The 23,028-nt window shown below is 30.8% G+C and overlaps 2 protein-coding genes across 2 annotated transcripts in view; both read right to left on the bottom strand.

Annotated features, from left to right (window-relative positions):
• Positions 1–20,842, bottom strand: part of LOC100205238 (uncharacterized) — a 37,892-nt gene extending 17,050 nt beyond the window's left edge. The window contains exon 1 of the mRNA XM_065820189.1: positions 20,797–20,842. The gene's annotated coding sequence lies outside the window, so the exon portion shown is untranslated. The remainder of the gene's footprint in view (positions 1–20,796) is intronic.
• On the bottom strand, positions 232–4,051 carry LOC136092119 (uncharacterized). The gene is made up of 2 exons (XM_065819842.1): positions 3,747–4,051; positions 232–3,449 (listed from the first exon to the last, which is right to left on the bottom strand). Exon 2 carries the CDS (start codon positions 2,148–2,150, stop codon positions 639–641), a length of 1,512 nt encoding a protein of 503 aa, XP_065675914.1. The 5' UTR covers positions 2,151–3,449; positions 3,747–4,051; the 3' UTR covers positions 232–638.
• Positions 20,843–23,028: the final 2,186 nt, after the last annotated feature.

The raw sequence follows: 23,028 nt of genomic DNA, 5'->3' as shown, positions 1-23,028 counted from the left end.
CTCTGATCCCAGTTATAGATACCTAAAAGTATTAGCGCAACATTTAAAATAATATAATAAAGAGTTTATGATTTGTTTAATTTTGCTTACATTCAATAAAACTTGTAAAGTCTTATATAATGTCATTCTGAAATTATTTTTACATTTTATTTATATTCCTTTTATTTTAGAGCACTGTTTTGTAAAACAAAAAAAAAACTTGAAACTAATATATACTTTGAATAATATTACCTCCACAATATATCCAATATTCCATTGTTTTTCATATGCAACAGCAACCCAATCATTCACTTTCCATACAAGACAAATTTCATTTGCAAGATTGGCGATGTCTTCCTCATATTTATTATCATCTTCATTGTCTCCTGCCAGATTAAAGTCATCATTTTCGCCATAAACTTCTTTGTTATCGTTAACCTGACTATTTTCATTATTTTCTGTTGTCGGTTCTACCAGCTTACCTTTTCTTTTCAGGTTACTAAATCTATAACAATATCAATTGTACATATTTTTAAACATATGTAAACAAACACACAAAATTATAACTTTCACCTAAATTTTAATTTCATATTTGTAAAAGAACTATTTAACAGTCAGAAACATAATCTAATTTGCAAAAGTTTTGATAGCAACAATGCCTACCTTGAAAATAAAGATCTTATCTGTTGGCTAGTTACATATTGATCAGGCGGAAGTTCTCTCCTCAGCTGCATGTGAACCTGCTCAGGGCTCATTTTATTACCTGATTCTTCTCCACGAATAAAGTATTTATACAACAGTTCTTTCTGCTGATTTGAAAATCTAAAAGAACTTCGAACTGGTAATGCCCAACCTTGCAATAGAAAAATGTTCATGCAATGTGGTTTGTCTTTTACGGAAGCACTGTTAGAGGATGAAGAAATTGGCATATTTAGTTGTGAAGTAATTTTCATCTTATGAACAAACGAGTTGCGAACTTTATCCAATGATGTTAATGATTTCGGAACTGTATGAAGACCGGATAGCATGTGTTCTTCTAACTCAGCATCGCTTTCAAATGATAAAGTACAATTCATTTCAGTGCAAAATCTTAATGAATATAATTGCCTGTCACTTCTTTTCTGTTTTTCCTTAAGTGACTTGTTAGGCTTAATTGAATTATCTGTTTTGCTATATGGCAACAACAACTTAATCGAGGGTTGAATTTTAAGATTTCCATACTCTTGTTCAATTCCCTCACCAATATTGAAATAACGCCACATCTTCATACTTTTCTCACCAAACTCAAATGAGTGATAGTTGCTAATGTTCTTAATCTTTGGTCCAGTAACTACAGTTTTATCATTGCTAATTTGAGCAACTGCTACTTTTGCATCTTTAGCGCCAAAACTATAATGCATAGCCTTGTGTATATCTTCAGCAGTCAAAAGATTATTACCAGAGTCAACGTAACTCCTTAAAATTGTCTTTACAACTGCACTCTCCCTGTCACATTGATCTTTTCCACAACAGGGTTCATTATAATCATATCGCAGCAACTTTATATCTCTCTCTTTGCATACATTGTAGATTGCTTCAGCTGAAAGATTTCCCTTATAGCAGCCGGCATTATCAGATTTGGTAAACATTTTCTTGATATGCGGTTGATCAATTCTGAATTGGTCTAAAACTGCAGTGGCTAACGAAACAACATCACCTATTCCCTGATCACACCTATACATTGAAGTAAAGTAAACACGTTTGAATAACTTTCCTGCTATTTTTATGAAGAATATATCCACATGTAAACTCATTCCTTTCTTGCCAAAATACTCTCTTTGGCCCTCTCTGTATCGAACCGGAAGAATTTTTTGACAAAAATCTTTAAGCCAGAAAGCAGTTTCATCGTTTAATTGCTTAAAAGCTTCGATTTTTGCCTTTTTCTGTTGAGAATCTCTCATCAGGTGTTTTATGTAGTTGAATACATCCTTTACAGCAATTTCCAAATCATAAATAGAATCAGCATCGTCAGAATTTTGAATTGTTAGTTCTTTGATCATCTCGATAGCTTTGCACAAATCATAGCAATCGGCACATACCACTTCTGATATCTCTGTGTTGGATTGAAGATTTTTTTTTAGATGGATCTGATAAGGCATGTTTTGAGCTATGAGAAGAAATGTTTGAGTCATTGACACTACAACTGGTTTGATAACTTGTTTTCAAATACCTATTTCCTTTTTCAAGGGCAGCTTCGAGAGATTTAGAACTAAATCTTTGTGCCAATTTTTGTAATGTTTGAAAACCATTCATGCCTGAAGCAGTAACATCATCTAATCCAGCTAAGCTTTTTCGACTTGAAGGTTTTATTGCATGAAATACTTTCCACAAACTTGAATCAGATAATGTTATATAATTGTTTTCACTACAACTTTTTCGATAGAACATGATAGCGTGGCTATATTTTGTCGTCAGTATTGCATGCACATCTTTTGTTCTTCACCGCTGTCGTATTTTAATTTGGTTATTCCATAAGCAACATCATGCAAAATACCGCTTGTAAATATAAAGTCTATTAAATGTTCACACTTTGTTTGATCAAGACTAGATCGGACGAATACTTTCTTCTCTGGAAATGCCAACCCTTTATGAGATGCATGTCATTTTCTTGCTGTTTCTATACGATGTTTGGTACACTCAAATGTGTTCATTATAAACTTTTTGGTATACTTGGTATGGTCTAATAATGAGAGGATAACTAACTTTCCCATGGAATCGCTTTGCTTATATACTTTCTGAGCACGAATAATTTCAATTGGGAGAGGGCTATTTATTTCATCAACATTTTTACAGTTAAGAAAATCTATAAGTATTTCCTCTTGTCCAGGAGCAACAGCCTCCGCAAATTTTTTCTTTAATAAGTTTTCTAGGCGAACATACTTGCGTTTTAACTTATCTTTAGTAGTATCTTCCAGATATTTGAACTTCCTTTTTAATCTAAATTTTATTGGACTTGCATTAAGAACCTCAGTTACACTCTCACGGCTTCTTAGAGATTCGTCCAAAATCTCCTGTGAAACATTAATTTCACCGGGATCAAATTCTTCATCTGGAGTAGCAGGTGTCATATATGTTTGTTCTTGTTGTGTTTGTGTTTCTGTACATAAATTGGTGTTTTCGTTGACTCTAGATAAAGCAGTTTCTTGCTTTAAATGGGTAAAACACAGCATTGCACCAACTGAAAATACTTCATTGTATCGCTTTGACATTGATATGACGACATGTATTGGTGACGCCCTTAAAGCGGGAGATTTTTTTCCTTTTATATTTAGATGGTGAGGATGAAAGCATGTTTTTGGAGGACTCCATGCAATACCAAACGTGTACCGGTGAAAAGCACATATTTGTTCATCCTTTTCAAGATTTCTTTTAAGTCTATTTGCAATAAGTCCATTTTCTTCCCAAATATTATTATCGTTTAATCGCATGACCTAAAAACAATTTTTTAAACAATTATTAAGTGTCTCATTTAAAGCATTGTTTATAATCTGACTCTTCACGAAAAATGTTTACAAGTTTGAAATACATTGTTGTTATTATTAAAATACAATATTGCAAGAGTGTGATTAATTTAGAGATTATTTATTAAAAGAGTGAGGAATTAATTAAAAGAGCTATTTTTTTTTGTTTAAAGAACTTTGTCTCAAAATCTTATTGCAGAGAAGTTATAAAGTATGTAATTATAAAAATTATATTACAGTCTGCGTAAATTTAAAATACATAATTACCTTTAAGTTGATGAGGTGTTTCTTAACATCAACATCTCCAGCTGATGAATGTAGAACATTTTGTTTATAATTTTATGTTTTTTGAATGATCCACAATTTCCTTTTGAAAAGCAACAACAGTTTTCATAAAAATATTTGTTTTGTTTCATACTCAACTAAAAACAAGTTCTATTTATGCAGTACCTATTTCTCAATAGCAATGATAAAATATCTACTCTATTTATGCAAATTTTAAAGATCGTTAAAATAAAGTTAAGACATTTTTATGGTAAAGTAAACAACCGCCCACTAACTTGTTTCTCCACAATCGTGATATCAGCGATTCTTCTTCCATTCGATCACCACAAGTTATTTGGTTATGACGTAAATTTAAATAATTCACTTCTGATCATGTATTGTTTTTTATTAATATTTATTTCAATTGTTATGATTTCTATATCATAGTCAGAAACGCTTAAATTTTTTCTTAACATTACGTGCAATGTTTTGTGTAATGCTAAATGCTAATTTTGGATGATAGAAATTTTATTGTGAGCGAAAACCTCATCTGTGTGTCCAAAAAAATATCTCTTCGTACTTAATCATTTTTAACAATTTGTACCTTTATTTTTAACTTAATATCTAAAGATCATACGAATTTTTTTTATTATTATGTTAGGACCTTTTTGTATTGACAGTTAGATATGTTTACATTTTTACAAAACTAAGCGCCTCTGCCGTAATGGTTCATTTTGTAAGTATACTAAAACATTTTTTTCCAATTTCAAGCCTTAATATATTAATAGGCCTTAGGTATCACATAACTTTCTTTGCAATTTTAGACTCAATACCTTTGATAATTTCAAATCCTAAAAGAAAAATTGTGTGCAACACTTCGCCGCTAGAATTAACTCCGATTAAAAATTGACAAAAGTGATTGATTTTGTACTTTTGAACTATGATAATTAGCCAACCGCACAGTGTCACGCAACTTTTTTATATTTTTTGGAGAGAGCTTTTGGGTTACGTCTGATATTAACTACAAAAGCTATGTGCAACTTTTTGCCTTGCCAAAAAAATGGGTTCAAAGGTGGCAAAAACTAAATTTCTAAAAATTTTTAAAAAAATCTCAAAAATTTAAGCCCAGATTCCGAGTGAACGAAACATTTTTGAAAATTTTTTTTTTCCCCAACAGGTTTTTTCTATATTCTGATCAATATATAAAAAATTCAAGCAATTTGGAGGAGGTCACTTCCATTGACTGCCTGATTCTTACAAAAAATGACTCTTAACAAAGAAGTTATGAAAAGCTTACGTTAATCTAATCATATTCACAATTTAGATTACATATAAGTGATATACATTTATATTACGCATGTAATGTATATATATTTTATCAGTGTTGTACTGATAAAATATAGATCAATGCAATAGAAATATGGGAGATGTTTACTTAAATAAAACCATTTTTTTTTGTTACTATTAGGTTGCTAGTTTTATTAAAAAATCTGGAGGTTTTTGGTTTTTTAAAGTAGTAAAATTAAAAAATTGCATTATGTAGTTTGTAATTTAAGTTACTTATTTTAATTTATGAATTTATCAAATGTTACAAAATGTTGTCTTATAATAAATAACAATGGTATTACTATTATTAGTTATAACCATACCAAGAAAATGTTCAAAAGTAAATTGTACTACAAATTATTTAAAATTAACTTCAGTAGAAAAGCTTCATGCTTACATGTTTCCAAGTGACACACAAAAGTTACTATATTGGTAGTCAACTATTCCAAATGCTTTTGAAAAAGTAACTTCAAATATAGGTTTGTGTGAAAAACACTGGCCACAAGGCTTCAAAATGCACAAGCCGCCTCTTAAATTAAGATTAAAGCTTAAGGTAAGCATCCTAAAGTTGTTTTTATTGATAAATCTTACAATGAACTATTTTATTAATATCTTATTTTTAGGTTCCTATTGATACCCCATCTACTTTTTCTGGATGCACATCTTCAATGGTGCGCCAAACAGCCTCAACACAACCAAGATCTACAAATATAAATAAAATTTCTTTAACATCACGAAATGCAATACCTGATGAAATGGATGATTTCAATCAAAATGATTTAATTAGATTTTATGATGTTGAAATGATGTCTGAATTAAAGAAAGCTAACAATAATGATTAGTTAATTAACAGTGTCTATAAAAATGATTATTTACAGTTATTTACAGATAACTTACAGTTATTTACAGATAATTTACAGTTATTTACAGATACTTTACAGTTATTTACAGATAATTTACAGTTATTTACAGATAATTTACAGTTATTTACAGATAATTTACAGATAATTTTATACTATTGTTTAACAATAGAAGTGTTTCGCATATTTTTTCATAGGCCCTATCGTCAAAACTACAGGAAAAAATAGTTTCGCGTCCCGTTGTTTAAGTAGTCCTTGAAATAAATATACGAATGAATTATTAAAGATGTATGAAATAAACTTTTTGAAAACTCTGTCAAACAAAACACAAGTTTATAGTATGAAAATTGAATATAGTACACAATAAATATATAAGTGCTCACTTTTTTACGCATTTCTAAACACACATTTTATAAAACATATTATTGTTAAAATTGTTTAAATTTCATATTTATAAAGATTAAGATCAAGTTCAAGAATAAATATGATCAATAATGTAGTAGAAAGAAAATCAATATGTATAATTAATACATAACATGGTCCAAAATTTTGGAAAAACAGTTAAGAACTGAGATCGGTTTGTAGCTATACCCATAAGAATGATCACCTGATTTGAAAATTGGTGTATACTTTACACTTTTTAAGTTTTGAGGAAGAATTCCGTTTCAAAGATAAATTAAAAATGTGTAAATATGGTATTGCTTATACTTTATTGATTTAATAATTACATTGCTGCTGATACCATATAAACCTGAACATTTGTGAAGTTTTAACAAAGGTACTGATTTTAATAGCTCTTCCTGTGTAAGATCATGAATTAGGAATAACAGGGTTATTCGATATTAAGTTCGATCGAAAGCTAACTTGAGATGGTTTAATTTCATCGGCTAAATTTTTACTGACATTTGCAAAAAAAAAAATAAGTGTTACTGCTCAGACCAAGGATTAAGCCTTTTTAGTGCCCAAGGCACAAACCCACATCGGTGCCCTCTTCTGTCCGGGGCCGCTAATTTTTCGCTGACTGTGACCGCTGGTATGCTCAATATTATGCAAAGAAAACAGTTGTTAACAAATATGTTTGTAGTTTGTACTACTATCACTCATATAAAACCTACAATAAAGTATTTCTGTATTAAAATTAACAGTTAATAAATTTTGAAATTATAATAGACAAACTGTATTTTTTATTAGATGAAAAAATCAAAAAGATATTGTCATTTACATTTTAAAGTTTTTTTTCTAGATTTATATCTACCAAAGTCTTTGAGTATATCGTCAAAGTTAATTTTGCGCAACATATCTGCCTCAATCATAAGCAGAGATAAGGAATCGAACCTTTCTTGTTTCATTGTTGATCTATTTGGATTTTTTGTACGTTTCAATTGAGAAAAAGAACGCTCAGTTGAACAGTTAGTAACCATTAATGTTTACTAATTAACAGTTAGTAACCATTAAGGCGGTTTCAACATTTGGAAAGGCACACTCAATATTGTCTCTAACTATTACTTGGTATAATTCTCCATGATCGAACGTGTTGTTTTTCGATTTTGATGCAGCTGGAAACTTGTGTCAAATATATGAATGAAACTGTTGTAGTTCAGTATATAAATTATTGTTCAGATCTTTAGGATAAGCATTTATTAGTTCTTCACAACACTGAGATGTTTGTGATAATGATCCATTGACTGTATCGAGCTATTCTCAAAGCAGTACACAGATCCCGTGGATGGTGAATACAATAACCACTCTCTCCTGTACTGCTCACCATTTGCTTTTGTGCCAAAGAAAAGTTTTTGGGAACAATATCTTGTTATTTTTCCTCCAGCATAAATACGGCAAGATTTATCAAAGGGACCAAAATGATGCTGACAGTTAGTAGGCCCACAGTCAACCCAGTAAGCCACATCATAAGCGGAAAAGTCAATCCACAGTCCTGGATCTATTGCTTGATTAATTTTATCATTCTCATCTTTATCATCTGCGTCTTTATCATCATCTTCAGCAGATTGAAGAGGGTTACACTTACAACAAATTTCATTATCAAGCTCTATTGCAGTGTCTAGATTTGCAGAACAGCCTATAGTAGACTTATCAAGAGGGCCGATAGTGTCAGTAAAATCCTTTTTTGCCTGTTGCTGATCTAAAACTAAATAATTTGTTAATTTTCTGCTCGTAGCTTTCACAACAGAAATAGTGTGCTCTTTTTCTTTAGCTTGTTTTTTCTTTTGTGCACCACTTAACTGAACACGTTTATTTTGGGATCTGAAATTGAAAAAAGTATGCGAAAAGATGTAAATAAAAATGATTAAATGATATAAAACGAAAATGTAATTTACATAAAAATTAAAAAATTATGCAAAATAAGGCTAAAAAACAACAAACTTAAGGTGTAAGCTCCTGTAAATAATTCCTTAATATCAGAATCAATAAAAATGATAAAACAAATGATAAAACAGCTTTAATAATAGTTTCACGTTATTAATAAAAAAATATCCTCAAGTGAAGTCGTTAACGCGCAAAAAAAAAGTCATTCAAGCGCAAAAAAAATAATTAGTTTAAAAAAAAGCTAAATAGAAAAAACCAGCTCACTCATAGCTTAACTTTTAAGCATTCAAGATTTTGAATGTGAATTTTTATTATAATGTATTTCTTCATTTTCATAGCACTTGTTCTATTTTCAGTTGTTTCTGAACTTAAATTTGTTTAAAAAAAAATATTTCTTGAGGACATGTGGTGCCTCCAAACGCTTGGTGCCCAAGGCAAATGCCTTGTTTGCCTAATGGTTAATCCAGGCCTGGCTCAGACCCCTAGAAACTTTTTTTTGTTGTTTGAGATAGGTAACTTTCAGACATGGAGCCCACTCCAAACATTTATAAATTTATGTCAAATTTCAAGCAAAATTCTCCAAGTCTTTGATTTTTATGACCCTGCAAAGTTTACAGCCCTTTCAAACTGAAGGGGGTTTAAACTTTATATTTTTATAAGTTTCGAGCGCTAAGACGTTATTGTATAAAATTTAAAATTTGTCAATGAATATAAATTTAGTTATAAATAATAAAAAATATATTTTATAAACTCGTTGCTCTCACGTTAAGGGCAGGGGGCGGGGTAAAATGTTAAGTGTTTTATTTGTTTACAGGCTCCGGTCATTTCAATTTTTTTAAAATGTTCCTTATTTGACATAAACATAAACTTATAAATGTTTTGAGTGTGCTCCATGACTGAAAGTAACCGCATTTGTCCAAATTTTTCTTTTCAATTACTTCTTTTCTAACCGCAGTGTTAAAGCTATCCTCAAAAAACAACACTCTTTTCCATTTCCAGTAACTTCTGAATTACCTTAAGGTTTGATCCTGAATTGTTTCTTATCTATATTAATGGTATTTTTGACAACTTTACATTTAAAGTGGTTCTATTTGCTGACAACTCAATTTTATACTCTCGCCTTGACAAAAAGTCTTTTTTTATTAATGATTAAAACAATTAGCTGATTTTAAATTTGATCTTATCTTATGTAACAGGTGGGGCTTGCAGTGGCTAATTAATTTATTTTTTTGTTAACTCTAAGAAACTTCAACACTCACTTTTCATGGAAACCATATGTACAATCAATTGCAAAGTTAACAACTGCCAAGGTTGCTTTCCTTTATTGTGCTCACCATTATTTTAATCCTGATTCTATTAATAATGTTTTCATATTTGGGATGATTCTTTTTATGATACTCTTTTTTTCTAGACAAGATCCAAAAACGCATTGTAAACGAAACTGAACCTGCTTTATCTGCCAAGCTTTAGCCACTCGCCTATTATCGTAAGGTTGCATCTCTTTTGCTTTTCTAACAATGCTACCATTGTTGAAATGATAGCATTGTTAGAAAAGCGTGCTCAAATGACCTGTCATTGCTTGTTATATTAGCCAAAAATTGTTCTCGCTTGACTCTTTATTCAGCAAAGTCGCATCCTTTTACTATATCTTTCCCTTCATACTCATTTAGTCATTCACCTTAATTTTTCCCCCGCACTTTAATGCTTTGGAACCTTTTCCCATCTTCATATTTTTTTGACTCATGACCCTGAAATATAACTAACAACTTTTCAAGCCTTACCAACCGTATCTTTGCTCTTTAACATTACTCTTTGTTTTCTAGTAACTCCCAGCTTAATAGTAGTTGCTTTCAACCTTGTTGGGAGAGAATTAGTTAAAAAACAAGAAATACAATTTTTAATCATTGACAAATAACTTTAACTTTAATATCTTCTTACTTTATTTCAATAATAACTTCTGTGGAAGTAACTAGCTTGTCTAGTATTGTGTAGATCTATTTCATCATTTTTTACATGGAATCATATTTTTAGTTGATGTTATATTATGAATAAAAAATAACGCTTTAAAAACCATTCTGTTTTAAACTGATGTAATCAAGTTTAAGAATAGAAAGGCTAGTTACGGATAAGCAATTGACAGTTAACACTGTTTTTATAAGTTTCCTGAAGTTTTTGATATAAGAAAACGGAAAAACAAAAAACAAAAATTCTAAAAATAAGATATGGCAGCCAAAGTAAAAAAAAACTCTAGATTAGCAAAATTTTTACATTTTGCAAGTGGGTGGGAAAAAGAGCGACAATGAAAAAGCAGAATTTCTTAATTTTAAAGCTATAAAAGATATAAAAAATGAAGGCATTTTATCATTTAAACATGTCCAGACATTAAAATCTTAAATAAGTAACATGCAGATACAAAATGCATGCCCATACATCTAAACACCACACACACACACACACACACAAAAAAAAACTTGTTGTGTTTTATTATAAAATACTCTTTAAGAAACAAACTTAAAAATTGTTCTAAAATTTAAGTAGGGCAAAACTAGTATATTATTCAACTGGTAACTACAACTAAATTTAAAATTAAGCAAAAAATATTATGGATTACATAAATCACACAAAAAATAACCTGAAACTATCTGGTAACATTTTTGATGAGCTGGCTTATTAGCAATATTGCTATGTAGAGCAACTTTAAACATGCCATAAGTATCAGCAGCTTTTTGATTTTTAAGTTCCGTTTTATTCACAGCTAAACCCGCATTTCATCCCATTGGACGATTGATCTTTCTTATCAAATTTCTTACCATCGATGTTTACATTAAACACTATTAATAATCGAAATTAAGTTACAAAAATAACAAATTTTTTGAATTTATTGTTTTTCTAAATAATCAAAATAATATTTTAGATTAAAAATTAAATTATCTAACTGTAATCAAAGTGGTAGTAAAATAGTCAATTATATAAATAACTTGTTGTCTTGCAAAAGTCATTTTACTGAAACTAAAACTATTCAAAAAGTTCAATTCCAGAAATTTTTTTAAAACCAGATTCTAAAAAAGGATGAAAAATACTATCTAAAAAATATAAACTTTTTATAAATAAAGCAAATTAGCAATAGTTCAAGGTAAATCTTTTGTCGTTGTATCGCTTAAGAAAATACGGAAACTTTGTTTTCGCAAACTTGCTGATGCATTTTAGTACTTTTAATGCATTTTGGTACTTCTATAAATATATTTTTTTACAATAATGAATTGCCCCGATATGCCCCGCTTTACCCTATCAGTACTTAAATTGTACTTTTACAGTTTTTTTTTTAGTTTTTTTAGTTTTATTTAGTAACTAGTTTTAGTCTACTTTTCCCGCAAAAAATCGTTTTGATAAAATTTTATCTTTGCCATGTAGAACTAATGAACTAATTGTATTTTAGTGATATGAAAATGAATTTTGGCAACAGTTACCCTAATTTGATATGTTGCTAGAATCCAGAGCAGGGCCTCAGGGATAACAGGGGCACCAGACAAAAGACAAAAATAGGTCGTAATGACATTTTAATTACAAAAAAGTGAGAAAGTAATTTTCTTACTTTTTTGTAATTAAATCACAACTATTACTTTTATTAATTCTCACTTAATGATGTGCATATTAACTTTGTTTATATCGTCAAAGAATTATAGTTTTAAATAATTTATTTCTTGAATAAATTATTGAAAAGATAAATTATTTAAAATTATAATATAACCATTAGGTTTTGTCACAGAGAACTACTGTTGAAGAAATTAGAAGGTTGTTTAAAACCAAGTTAAAAGTTTTTGGTGCACTTTCACTTTCTCAGCTGAATTTAAACAGGTAAAAATTATATTTTAATTTGATCGGACACTGTCCGACTCCAACAAGTTTTGATTGAACATTTTGTCCCGGACTTTATAAAAAAATTAAATTGAGCCCCTACTAAGTTAATACAATATTTTTCAAGGTGATATATTTTTTAAAAATTGTATTATTATTATTATGATTCAGAATAAAAATATTTGAAAAAAATTGTTTACAAGCACTGGAGAAACATTGTTTTAATTTAATTTTTTTTGTTTATAGTGCAGTCTGATCTCAAACGTTTACGAGAATTTTTTTGTGTCAGTACCAGAAATTGAATGCACGCCAGAAAATTCCATAATTCATAAAAATATTATGAATCCATTAGCAAGTATAAGTTTTTATCATTAAAAATTTGCCCCACTAGAGGGGACAATCTTGACAGAGCTCTATCTTTAATTTTATCTGCTTTATTTTACTTTGCATATGTTGCTATTAGTAAGTACTTTATTAATAGTTATTTTTTCAGTTTCAAATTTGCATTACACAATTACTTTAAATTTTTTATGTTTCTTTGGTGCATAATGAAACAGACTAAATTTCGTGAAGCCAAATAATCATGGCTTAGGCAGGCATGTGATAGAGATGATGGAAGAAAAGATGATAGTCGTGAGCACCAAATATCATTAGCTAAACACAATTCAATAACAAGTAGCTCAACCTAATTCGAAACTACCGATAATTCGATAATTTTTTATAGATAACTTTTTTATTTAAAGCATAAAGTGTTTGTTTTTGGTTTATGTTTGGTGTTTGCAATATGTATATTTAACGGAGAAATTACGTAAAATAAATAAATAAATTTTTATTCTTGTATCGAACATTTTTTTTTTAATTTCTCTATAAATTTTAATGTAGCAATGCAAATCATCTATTTGTATCAACGTTTTAATGTTGCATAAAATATTAGGCCAGTATACAACATTTGTTGTTGAAACTCAGTATATAGCTAATTTATAATAACATTTGCCTAACGTTTTATACAATATAGGTGTTGTGTAAAATGTTACATACAATATTGGGCCAATGTTGTATACAAAGTTAGGCCAATGTTTATACAATGTTGGGCCAATGTTGTATACAACGTTTGGCCAACGTTGGGTAAACGTTGTATACAGTATTGGCCAATTCCTAAACAATGATCAAACCTGCATTAGGTCAACATCGAATTTCAACGTTGGGCCAATGAATCACCATGCTTTGGCCAAACGTTGTTCCAATGTATGATTGCTATCTGGGATATGACCTAATAATTACTGGAACACAAGCAAACACATTTATAAGTATATACAACAAATGATTAACATATTTACTATGAGGGAAAATTAGTTTTGGCTGCAACTTCTTGCAACTTTGAGCACTGTCAAGCTCTAAAGCTGAAAACATTTTGTACAACCCCCTTACTCTGAGGGGGTTTTAATATTTGATATTAATGAAACTTAAAAGTGTCGAAAATTTTTTAATGAATTCTGTTAATTTTGATGAAACTAGGATCATAAAAATATTCTTAAGTTTAAGAACTGACTACCTGTAATAGCTTTACCGCATTCTCTATCGTATGGAAGTAACTAACATTAAGATTGTCACGTTAGGGTTACTTTTGTTTTTAAATTATTACTTATTTTAATTCGCATTATACTGTTTACTTTTGTTTCAGCTGTATTATAGAATATTTTGAAATATTCAAATGTATCAGGAATATTCTCAATGCACGAAGAGTCTTCCGATTGATAAAGTAGCGCAATGTTAGAAAGATTTGATGGTTCTAGTAAAAGGATTTATAACCAAAAATCAGAAAGCAGTTCTCATAATTTATCAAATATAAATTCTTTATTTTTGACTTCTGTTGTTCTTTAAGAGCTATATATAAATATAGATAAAAAAAAGTTATTTTATGAAGAAACCTAAAGTCATTCTCAACCATTCATTGCAGACCTTTAAGTTTTGAGTTTAAAAAAGAAACTAAATCTGTTTTGATTGATAAAGAAAGTAAACTTAAAAATAAAATGGCAAATTTGATTCCATCCATCGTTGTTTTTGAAGGCTAAAAAATATCTATTACAAATCATATCGAAATCATTATGATTGATAAAAAGGTGAACACTGTTTAATCCAACGCAACTGACTCTGGTCAGTCATGTTTTAGTGTGTGTAGCTCATCAAAAATGGATGAAATTGAAACTACTGTTAAAAAAAAGCATTCCACTCATATTCTTCAGTATGGTCTTCCAAATTTGCATACTTGAATTAGATGCTTTGAATGCTTATTGCATATTGCATATAAATCTTGCCAAGCAAGATATATTTAAGCCAAGAATTCAGTAATGGAACAAAAGAGTTTAATTAAGAAACGGTTCTTAAATAAAGGTTCGTGGATTAATAGTAGATCAACCAAAAGCAGGTAGTAGTGGAAAAGCTAACGACGGTAATTCAGCCAGGATAGCTTTTTTAAATGAAGACGTATTTTGTAAAATTACAGAAATTGATAAAGCGCTAATTGAAGAAATGCATGCTTTACTTCGTTGTATTTCCAGTGGTTTTGAATGAGACTTCGAGATTATTGTTTTGAAACTGCCAGATTTTTTGTTTAATGTTACTCCTGGTACTACATGCCTCAAAGTCTGCATAAAATATTATTACATGGATACCTTATAGTGGAAAAAAGGATATTGCTTATTGGCCTTATGTCAGAGGAAACTCAAGAGGCTTGTAATAATGATTTTAAGACCACGCAAGAAAAATAAGTCAATCAAAATGCAATGAATATGTAGTAAAACGTCTTTCTTTTTTATTGAGTTTTTAAATTTTTATGTTGTCTTGAGATATAAATAAGTTATGAGTTTTTTTTTTTTTTAATTCTAAATTATGCATATGTATACGTAATTTAGAATAAAAAAAAACTATATACATTGTATTGTTACATATACATACATACCTACATATATATATATGCAGAGCCGGAACCAGCTTTTTTTGGTCTTTGAGATAGCTAACTTCCAGACATGGAGCAAACGCCAAACATTTATATGTTTATTCTTATGTCAAATAAGGATGCTTTGCAAAAAATTGCGATGATTGGAAGCTGGGAACAAAAAACCCTAGTAGCAAGCAACATTGGCGCAATGTTGGTACAATATTGCTCTCAATATTGGCTAAATATTGTTAACAATATTGCACCAATATAAAATGTCCACATTTTGATATATATAACCAATATTGATTTACAATATTGGCTATATATAAACTACAATATAACGCCAACATATATATATATTTTTTCATAATCATCTGATAAAAGTATGAAGTTTAAAGCAAGTCATTTTAGAACGGATACAGTAAATGCATATAAATATCTACACATGTATGTATTAAATAAATACACAAACAGGCTCATACGACAACACGCGCATCGATAAGAAATATAAAATTCTTTTTTTTTTTTTTTTTCCTTTTATTATAAAATAATAAATTTTTACAATTTTTCTTTATAATAACATTAACTCAGGTTTTAAACTTTTACAATATATAGTTTTGCAAGTGTTCATATATATATATATTTTCGATTTTTGATTTATTTCATAACATATATTTTTTTATTTTTTTGTGTTTTTTTATTTTATATTTTTTTGTGTTTTTTGGTTTTATATATCTTTTTGTACTTTTTGTTTTTTATTTTTTTGCCGTTGTGCGGAAAGAAACCGAGAGTTTAGATTAGGTTAAAAAAAAAAAGGAGAAATTTTAAAATAGGTTAAAAATAGGTTCATAAGGTAAAAGAGGGATTTATATCCAAAACAATTTTAATGGAATTACAGGACTTTTACATAAACATTACGTTACGAACACTTTAGATAAACTCTTATGTGTTAAAATAATATTTCATAAAATAAGGGCTGGCAGTGATTTGCTAATCATATATAATAATAATTTTTGTTATATAACATAGAAAAAATTGCAAGAGGGAAGGACGTCTTTACTAAACATACAACGAGCCGTTGTTTTATTTTAGCTCATATGTTTAGTTTCAGTCTTCCATTCTCTACTTGACAGAAAATATTTTTAATACAAAATTACTCACAGAAAATGTACGCGGTGTTTCTACGGACATGATAATTATATTTTAAGGTAACAATATTCCTGATGTTCCTGATTATTACCCTGATCACTGCCATTGTGTCAATTTTTTTGTTAATAAACATGTGGTGGCATCTACTGTTCCATATTGCACTCATGATGGTTTGAGTGAGTGTCAACAGCAGCTGCGAAGTGGGGTTTTTCTCCGATAAATTCGCTGTTTCAATCGAGAAAATCGAAATTATCGGAGAAAGGTTGCTTCTGGATGTCAAGGAGTTATATACATGTTTAAAATACTCCCAAATTTCAACTGAAGGAGGAAAGTAGGCAAAGATATGGATGTTGTCCTCGATTTTACCCCAAGTTTTGCATTTGTTATTTTTGACGATCAGCTGTCTTGTGCTTTTGGCTAGCAAGGCCAAAAGCACAAGAAAGGTTCTGCTGGCACGACTGTCTTTTTGTTTTTTGCCACTTCTAAGTAAAATTTTTTTGTTATTTTTAAAGGGGATGTTAAAAAGGGACCCGTTTTTGCCTAAAATTTCGATTGTTGTTTTGTAGTACTAAGACGTTTTGTTGTCCCAGTGTTTTAAAAAATTGTTCTGCTTTAAAAAGCTTTGGTTTTGGTTCGTAAATTTTATAAGTGAACTCGCCAACCAATACTTTGAAAAGTAGTAACAATCGAGCTCTATCCTCTTCGCATTCTTTTAGTTGAAAGAGTGTTTTGAGGCGAAGTGCAAGACTTTGCCCCTTCGGTGATAAAATTCCGAGACCCCCGCTTTTGACGGGTAAGAAAAGTGTCTCTCTCTTGACCGGATTGTAATTGGTCTTTTGCCACAGATTTTCAAAAGTGGCCCTATGCAAACCTTCTATTGCCCAATCAGGAATGTGCAACACGTTTGCCGGAAACCACACTTTTGACATTGCTAATGTATTTATCAACATAGCCTTTCCCCTAAGTGACAAAGTACGTACACCCAGAAACTTGAGTTTTTTCTCTATTTTGTTTAGAGTTACTAACCAGTTGAAATTGGTAGTATTGTTCAGTCTGGTGTAAAAGGTAACACCTAAAATTTTGAAACCGGTGTTGTTGTTCCACTCTATGCCGTCCAATTCAGGGTACATTTAAGGATCAAAACCCCCAAGAGCGAGACCCTTGGTTTTTGAGGCATTGATAACTGAACCGCTTGCTTTTTCAAACAGTTTTACTTTTTCGAAGAAAAAACGGACTAATTTTACGTCCCTGGCATAAAAGTTCGAATCGTCTGCGTATAGCTGTATTTTAAGGGGTTTAGATGTACCTGGTAGCGGGAAATCCTCTACTCTTTTATCTGCTCTGATCACCAAAGCGAGAGATTCGGCGACGAAAAAATACAGCAAGAGAGAGAGAGGGGATTGCCATGTCTAACTCCCCTTTCAGTAGGAAAAGAGGCTGACAGGAAACCGCAATTCAGAACAGATGCCGAAGGTTCTTAATATAAGGTGTTAACAAAAGATACAAAATTTTCTCCGAGATTGAATTTTTGGAGAATCTGAAGCAGAAACGCACGATCGACTTTATCAAACGCCTTTTCTTGATCTATTGACAAAATGAAACTAGGTAGATTTTTAAATTGCGCGTAATCTATAATATCACGGACTAAATGTAAATTTGAGAATATTGTTCTACATGGGATTCCGCAAGTTTGATTTGGTTATATAATTTTCCCAATTACTTTTGCAAATCTTAGGGCCAGCGCTTTTGTGATTATTTTGTAATCAGCGCCGATTAAGGATATGGGCCTCCAATTTTTGCATTCAGTAAGATCTCCTTGTTTGGGGATCAGTGAATTAATAGATTTTTTCATCGAGTGGCTGGTATTTTTTTCTATGAAAAGTATTTCGTAGGCAAGTTCTTCAAAATATTTTTCTAAAATGTGCCACAAGGTTTTATAAAATTCAGCTGGAAGTCCGTCATAGCCCGGGGATTTTCCGTTTTCAAATTTTAAAAGGGCTTCTTTTTAGTTCCGCGACGGTTAGGCGGGTGTTTAAAAATTGATTTTCATCATTACTTAAACGTTTAGTGATGTGTGACAAGACATAGTTTTGGCTGTCTTTGCATAAATTAGTTTTGGTGTAAATGTTTTTATGATATGAAACTAGGGAGTTTAGTATTTCACCAGGTTCACTCGTCAACGTGCCGTCATTCGTGCGAATTTCGGTAACTGACTTGTTCTGCTGCTGAGTTTTTTCCGAATTATACAAACATTTTGAAGGTTTTTCTCCTTCTTCGATTAGTTTTTGTTTCATGCAAATAAACGCTCCAGGAAACTGGAGCAAGAAAAGAGCATCGAGTTTTTCTTTGATGCTTTCTAATTTCGGGTTAGCGTTTTGTCGCTCCCGTTGGATTTCGTTTTCAATCCTTTTGATTTGTTTTTTGTTTTTCGCACTTTCCTGTATCGATATGTGTTGTAATTCAGCCCTAACAAAAAGTTTGCAGTCGTCCCACCATTTTAAAATTGACTTATGGAACAGTCTTTTTGTTTGCCAGTCTTGAATTAAGAGCTCAATTTTTTGCCTATGCACCTCTATTTCCAATAGGGAACAATTTAATTTCCAGTATCCTGGTCCTCTCCTGGTTTTACTAAAATTGACAGTTATTGACACGAACTCGTGGTCAAAAAAAGTCTTGGTGAGAATTTTTGTGTATGTTGTTTTTTTGGCGACTTTATCAGGGCAGTAGATTCTGTTTAGTCTACATTTAACTGTCTGATTGCGCCATGTGAATTCTCTTTTGTTGGGAAATTTGTAACGAAAAACATGAACTAGGTTATACTTACCTTGGAAGACCCTAATTTTAGCAATGCCGTAGGTGTGATATTTAGCGTTGTTTGAGCCTTCTGTTTCAAGAAGCAGTCTTTCGACCATGTTGAAATCCCCGGCCATCAGGACGGGTAATCCTGTGTCCAGCGAGAAATCTCCAAGGTCGCCAAAAAAGAGGCGCCTTTCTCTCGGCACATTAGGAGCGTAAATGTTCAGCACCTGCATTTCGTGTTCGTCAATTTTTATCATGACATTTAATATTCTTCCGTTATTGTCCCCTTTTAGTTCGTTTAAAGAAACATTGGATTTAAAGAGAACTGCCACCCCACAACAGTTATGACTCGGACCAGAGTTCCAAATAGACTCGCCAGTCCATTCGTCACTCCACTGATTAACAGTGGACGGTCCGGATTTTGTTTCCTGAAGGACGATAAGATCAAAGGTGGACTTTTTGACACAAAAAAGCGCGAACTACAACAATATCAAATTTCCAAACAATAGTGTAAACTCTGATTCAATCTGGTATCCGGTTTCAGCTTAAGCGCTTATTCAAAAATGTGATATGCATAATTGATGAAGTTAAAAATAGAACAGAAAAAAAGAATTTTTGTAGAAAAAAAAAGTAATAAGAGTTTAGAACAAAAAAATTCGAAATAATAGTCTGTTTTGAGAACAAAGCTAAAAAAATAAGATAAAACGAAATAAATAAGAAAGAGAAATACTCTTACGATTTCTTTTCCGCACCAATTTGGCTATCAAATTCTTCATCGATTATTAAAGAGTCCGTCTCGTCTTCGTAACACATCTCCAAACTTTCTTCTGCCAAAAGAACTTCTTCTAAGGACATGCCTTCCTTTAAATCGCTCGTGTTTATTAATTTTTTGGGGGTTTCGCATTCCGACTGCCCCAATCGTTTTCTGGTCAACTGGGTGGGTTTTACTTTTGGTGTTTTTGATGCATGTTGTTTCTCACTGCTACATTTTTTCTCAGATTTAACTTCAGCATTAACGTCAACACAGGCGTTTTGAACGTCGTTTTCCACATCTACACTGTTGACTTGTGTTGCTGTGGGTTGTGTGGAAGATGCCGGTGGAATGGTTGTGCTTTTTAAATTTGGTGGGTTAGGTTCGGGCTGGCCAGGGTGTTTGTAGCGTAGGTTGAGTCCATTGACGTTTTGATAGCGGGGTAAGGGGTTTATGCTTGGGTTGATCCAGTTTTTGATGATAATAATCACATTTCCAGTGTATATATCTTCCCCATGAGCCTTGCACTTTTGTAAGTAGAAGGAGTCAACCTCACCTCGTCCTGCAGCTAGGTGTTTACCAAGCAGGATGATGGCGCTCTGACATCCATTCCTAAGAGTACCATTGGAATGTTTTGTACCAAACAATTTTTCGCACATATTTTTGTTGAAAATTCAACATGCACCCTTTGATTTCAATTTCTGCCTCAAGATAGGTTGCCACAGACGAGTTGTTAATAACAGCGAACTCAAAAAACTTGTTGGTATAATGCCTTGTTACCCTCCAAACATTGCCAAGTAACTTCTTTTTGGCTAAACTTGAGAGAAAGTTGTTGACACTCACGTTCAAATCTCCGTATCGACAAATTAGCACGTTGGAATTATTAATCTCAGGCTTTGCATTGAAAATAACGAGATTGTTTCTCGACTGAACAGCCGCGTTTTCAGACGATAGAACGCCATAATAACTTTTAGCCATTAAGAACTGACTGCTTCTCAATAAAAAACCACAATAAAAAAACTATTTAAACAACAATTCAACAGTAAAAACCTCAAGGAAGACTGAAAAGTTTCAGTATGTGTTTTTTTTCCGTAGTATGAGATAATACGATTCGTAGTATGAGATTGTATGATTATATGAGATAATATGAGATTCAAAAAATTTGGTATTGTGGTTTATCCTCCTCCGGCTAATTGCCATATAGAGGCCAGATTACCAAAGACCGCAAAGACAAGCTCGGCTCCAAAAGGAACGTCATAACCCGCTCTACGGACCAAGAGTAAAGTGATTTTAGGAAGAACGAAGATATGTTAAAGTGAAAGATAGAAGTAGTCGATTTAGAAAGATAGCATAAAGAGAGCGGACAGGATTGCACGCGATGTTAGAAGGTGCAATTAAAATTTGTTCGCGAATTAATTTTTAACTAATACGGAACAACCTCAAAAAATTTATTAACAATACTTATCAGAAAAATTATTCCTAAATCGAGACAACAGCTCTACAAATTTTATATACATTTTAACTAGTGGGTTTATAAAAACTTAAAAAGATGAAAACTTGACCAAGTAAAATTAAAACAAAATGTAACGCAACCAAGGTTGCAATAATTTTTATAACTTTTTAAATTACTGATTTAATATGGTTTAAAACCTAAGGAATTCTATAAAAAGATTTCTAAGAGTAATTACTTTAGTTAAAAATCTAATAAAAACCCATAATTAACGAAAAAATTAATTTTGTTTAAAAGGAGCCAATTGTCTAATTGTGGTTTAAAACTGTTTACTGATTTTGCATTAACTACATCTTTAGGTAGTTTATTCCATGGTTTTGTTATTCTGTTAGTAAAGAATGAGTGTCTTAAGTTGCACTTTGTTTTTTCGCGTTCAAACCTGACACCGTTTCCTCTAGATAATTGAAAATCATTAGGCTTGAAACCATTTAAAAAGTCCACATTTTCAATCTTATTTAATAACTTATAAGTCTGGATCAAATCTCCACAAAGTCTGCGTTTACATAATGGGCTGAGGCCAAGAATCTCCAGTCTTTCCTCGTACCCAATATTGCACAATTATTGCACCAATATATCTTGCTACTAGGGATATATATATATATATATATATATATATATATATATATATATATATATATATGTATGTATGTATATGTATATATATATGTATATATATATATATATATATATATATATATATATATATATATATATATATATATATATATATATATATATATGTATATATATATATATATATATATATATATACAGTTACATATATAAATAGGTTACTGAGTTTTGCTATGCAAAATTATTAAATCATAGATAATATACCACCTAATTTCGCTCTCCAAAATTAAGTAACCATAGTAACCAAATACAAAGAATTACTTTTACAAGAAGCAAAGACTTCATAATAATACACATTCCAAATATAGTATACTTAGCACAAATGAAAAATCTCTAACTACCAGAAATAGGTTAATTTACAAAATTATGCATCCATAGCAACTAAATATAAAAAATCAAAAATTTTAAAGAAGGTCAGACCTCATATTTGTACTCATGTCAAATTTGGTAAATGTAGCACTAATGAAAAATCTCCAAGATCAAAATAGATTGTTGCTATGCAAAGATAGGTATCCATAGAAATTAAAAATAAAAATGACCACTTTCTTAAGAAGCGCAGACCTCATTTTGGTACACTTGCTAAATTTGGTAAATTACTAATATTTATTAGTTATTAATTTTGTCTCAATTTTGTGCATCAATGAAAAAAACAGAAGAGTATGTTTTTAATTTTGTTTCTTGCAATTTTACATTAATGGTTTCATACACAAAACACACACGCAAGTTCATCTCGGAAGGTATTTCATAATATTAATATTTTGTTAATTAAAATGAAAATTTAAAGCTAATTTTTACAAGCAGACAACTCTTAGGCTGAAGAAAATTTGTTAGAATTGTTATTAGTTATTTTTTAGTTTGCAGTGTCTTGATATACCAATGAAAGAATTGTCTTCACTTCCCTGCTAGCACACATGCGTTGATAAAACGTTAGAACAATTTTGTACGTTGCGTTGGCACAACGTCAACCGCCAACGTTGTTTTTATATTATTTTCGTTACAAATGCTACGTCGCCAACAATCAAAAAACAACGTTGTATTTTAAGTAGGCATTGCGTAATGTTTTATGTTAGTTCAACGTTGTACTTTACGTTGGCGAAACGTTGTATTTTAAATTGATTTAACGTTATATTTTAAGTTTG

The sequence above is a fragment of the Hydra vulgaris genome, chromosome 15 (genome assembly GCF_038396675.1).
Source record: "Hydra vulgaris chromosome 15, alternate assembly HydraT2T_AEP".
Classification (NCBI taxonomy): domain Eukaryota; kingdom Metazoa; phylum Cnidaria; class Hydrozoa; order Anthoathecata; family Hydridae; genus Hydra; species Hydra vulgaris.
This window is presented reverse-complemented; position numbering and strand designations above follow the sequence as displayed.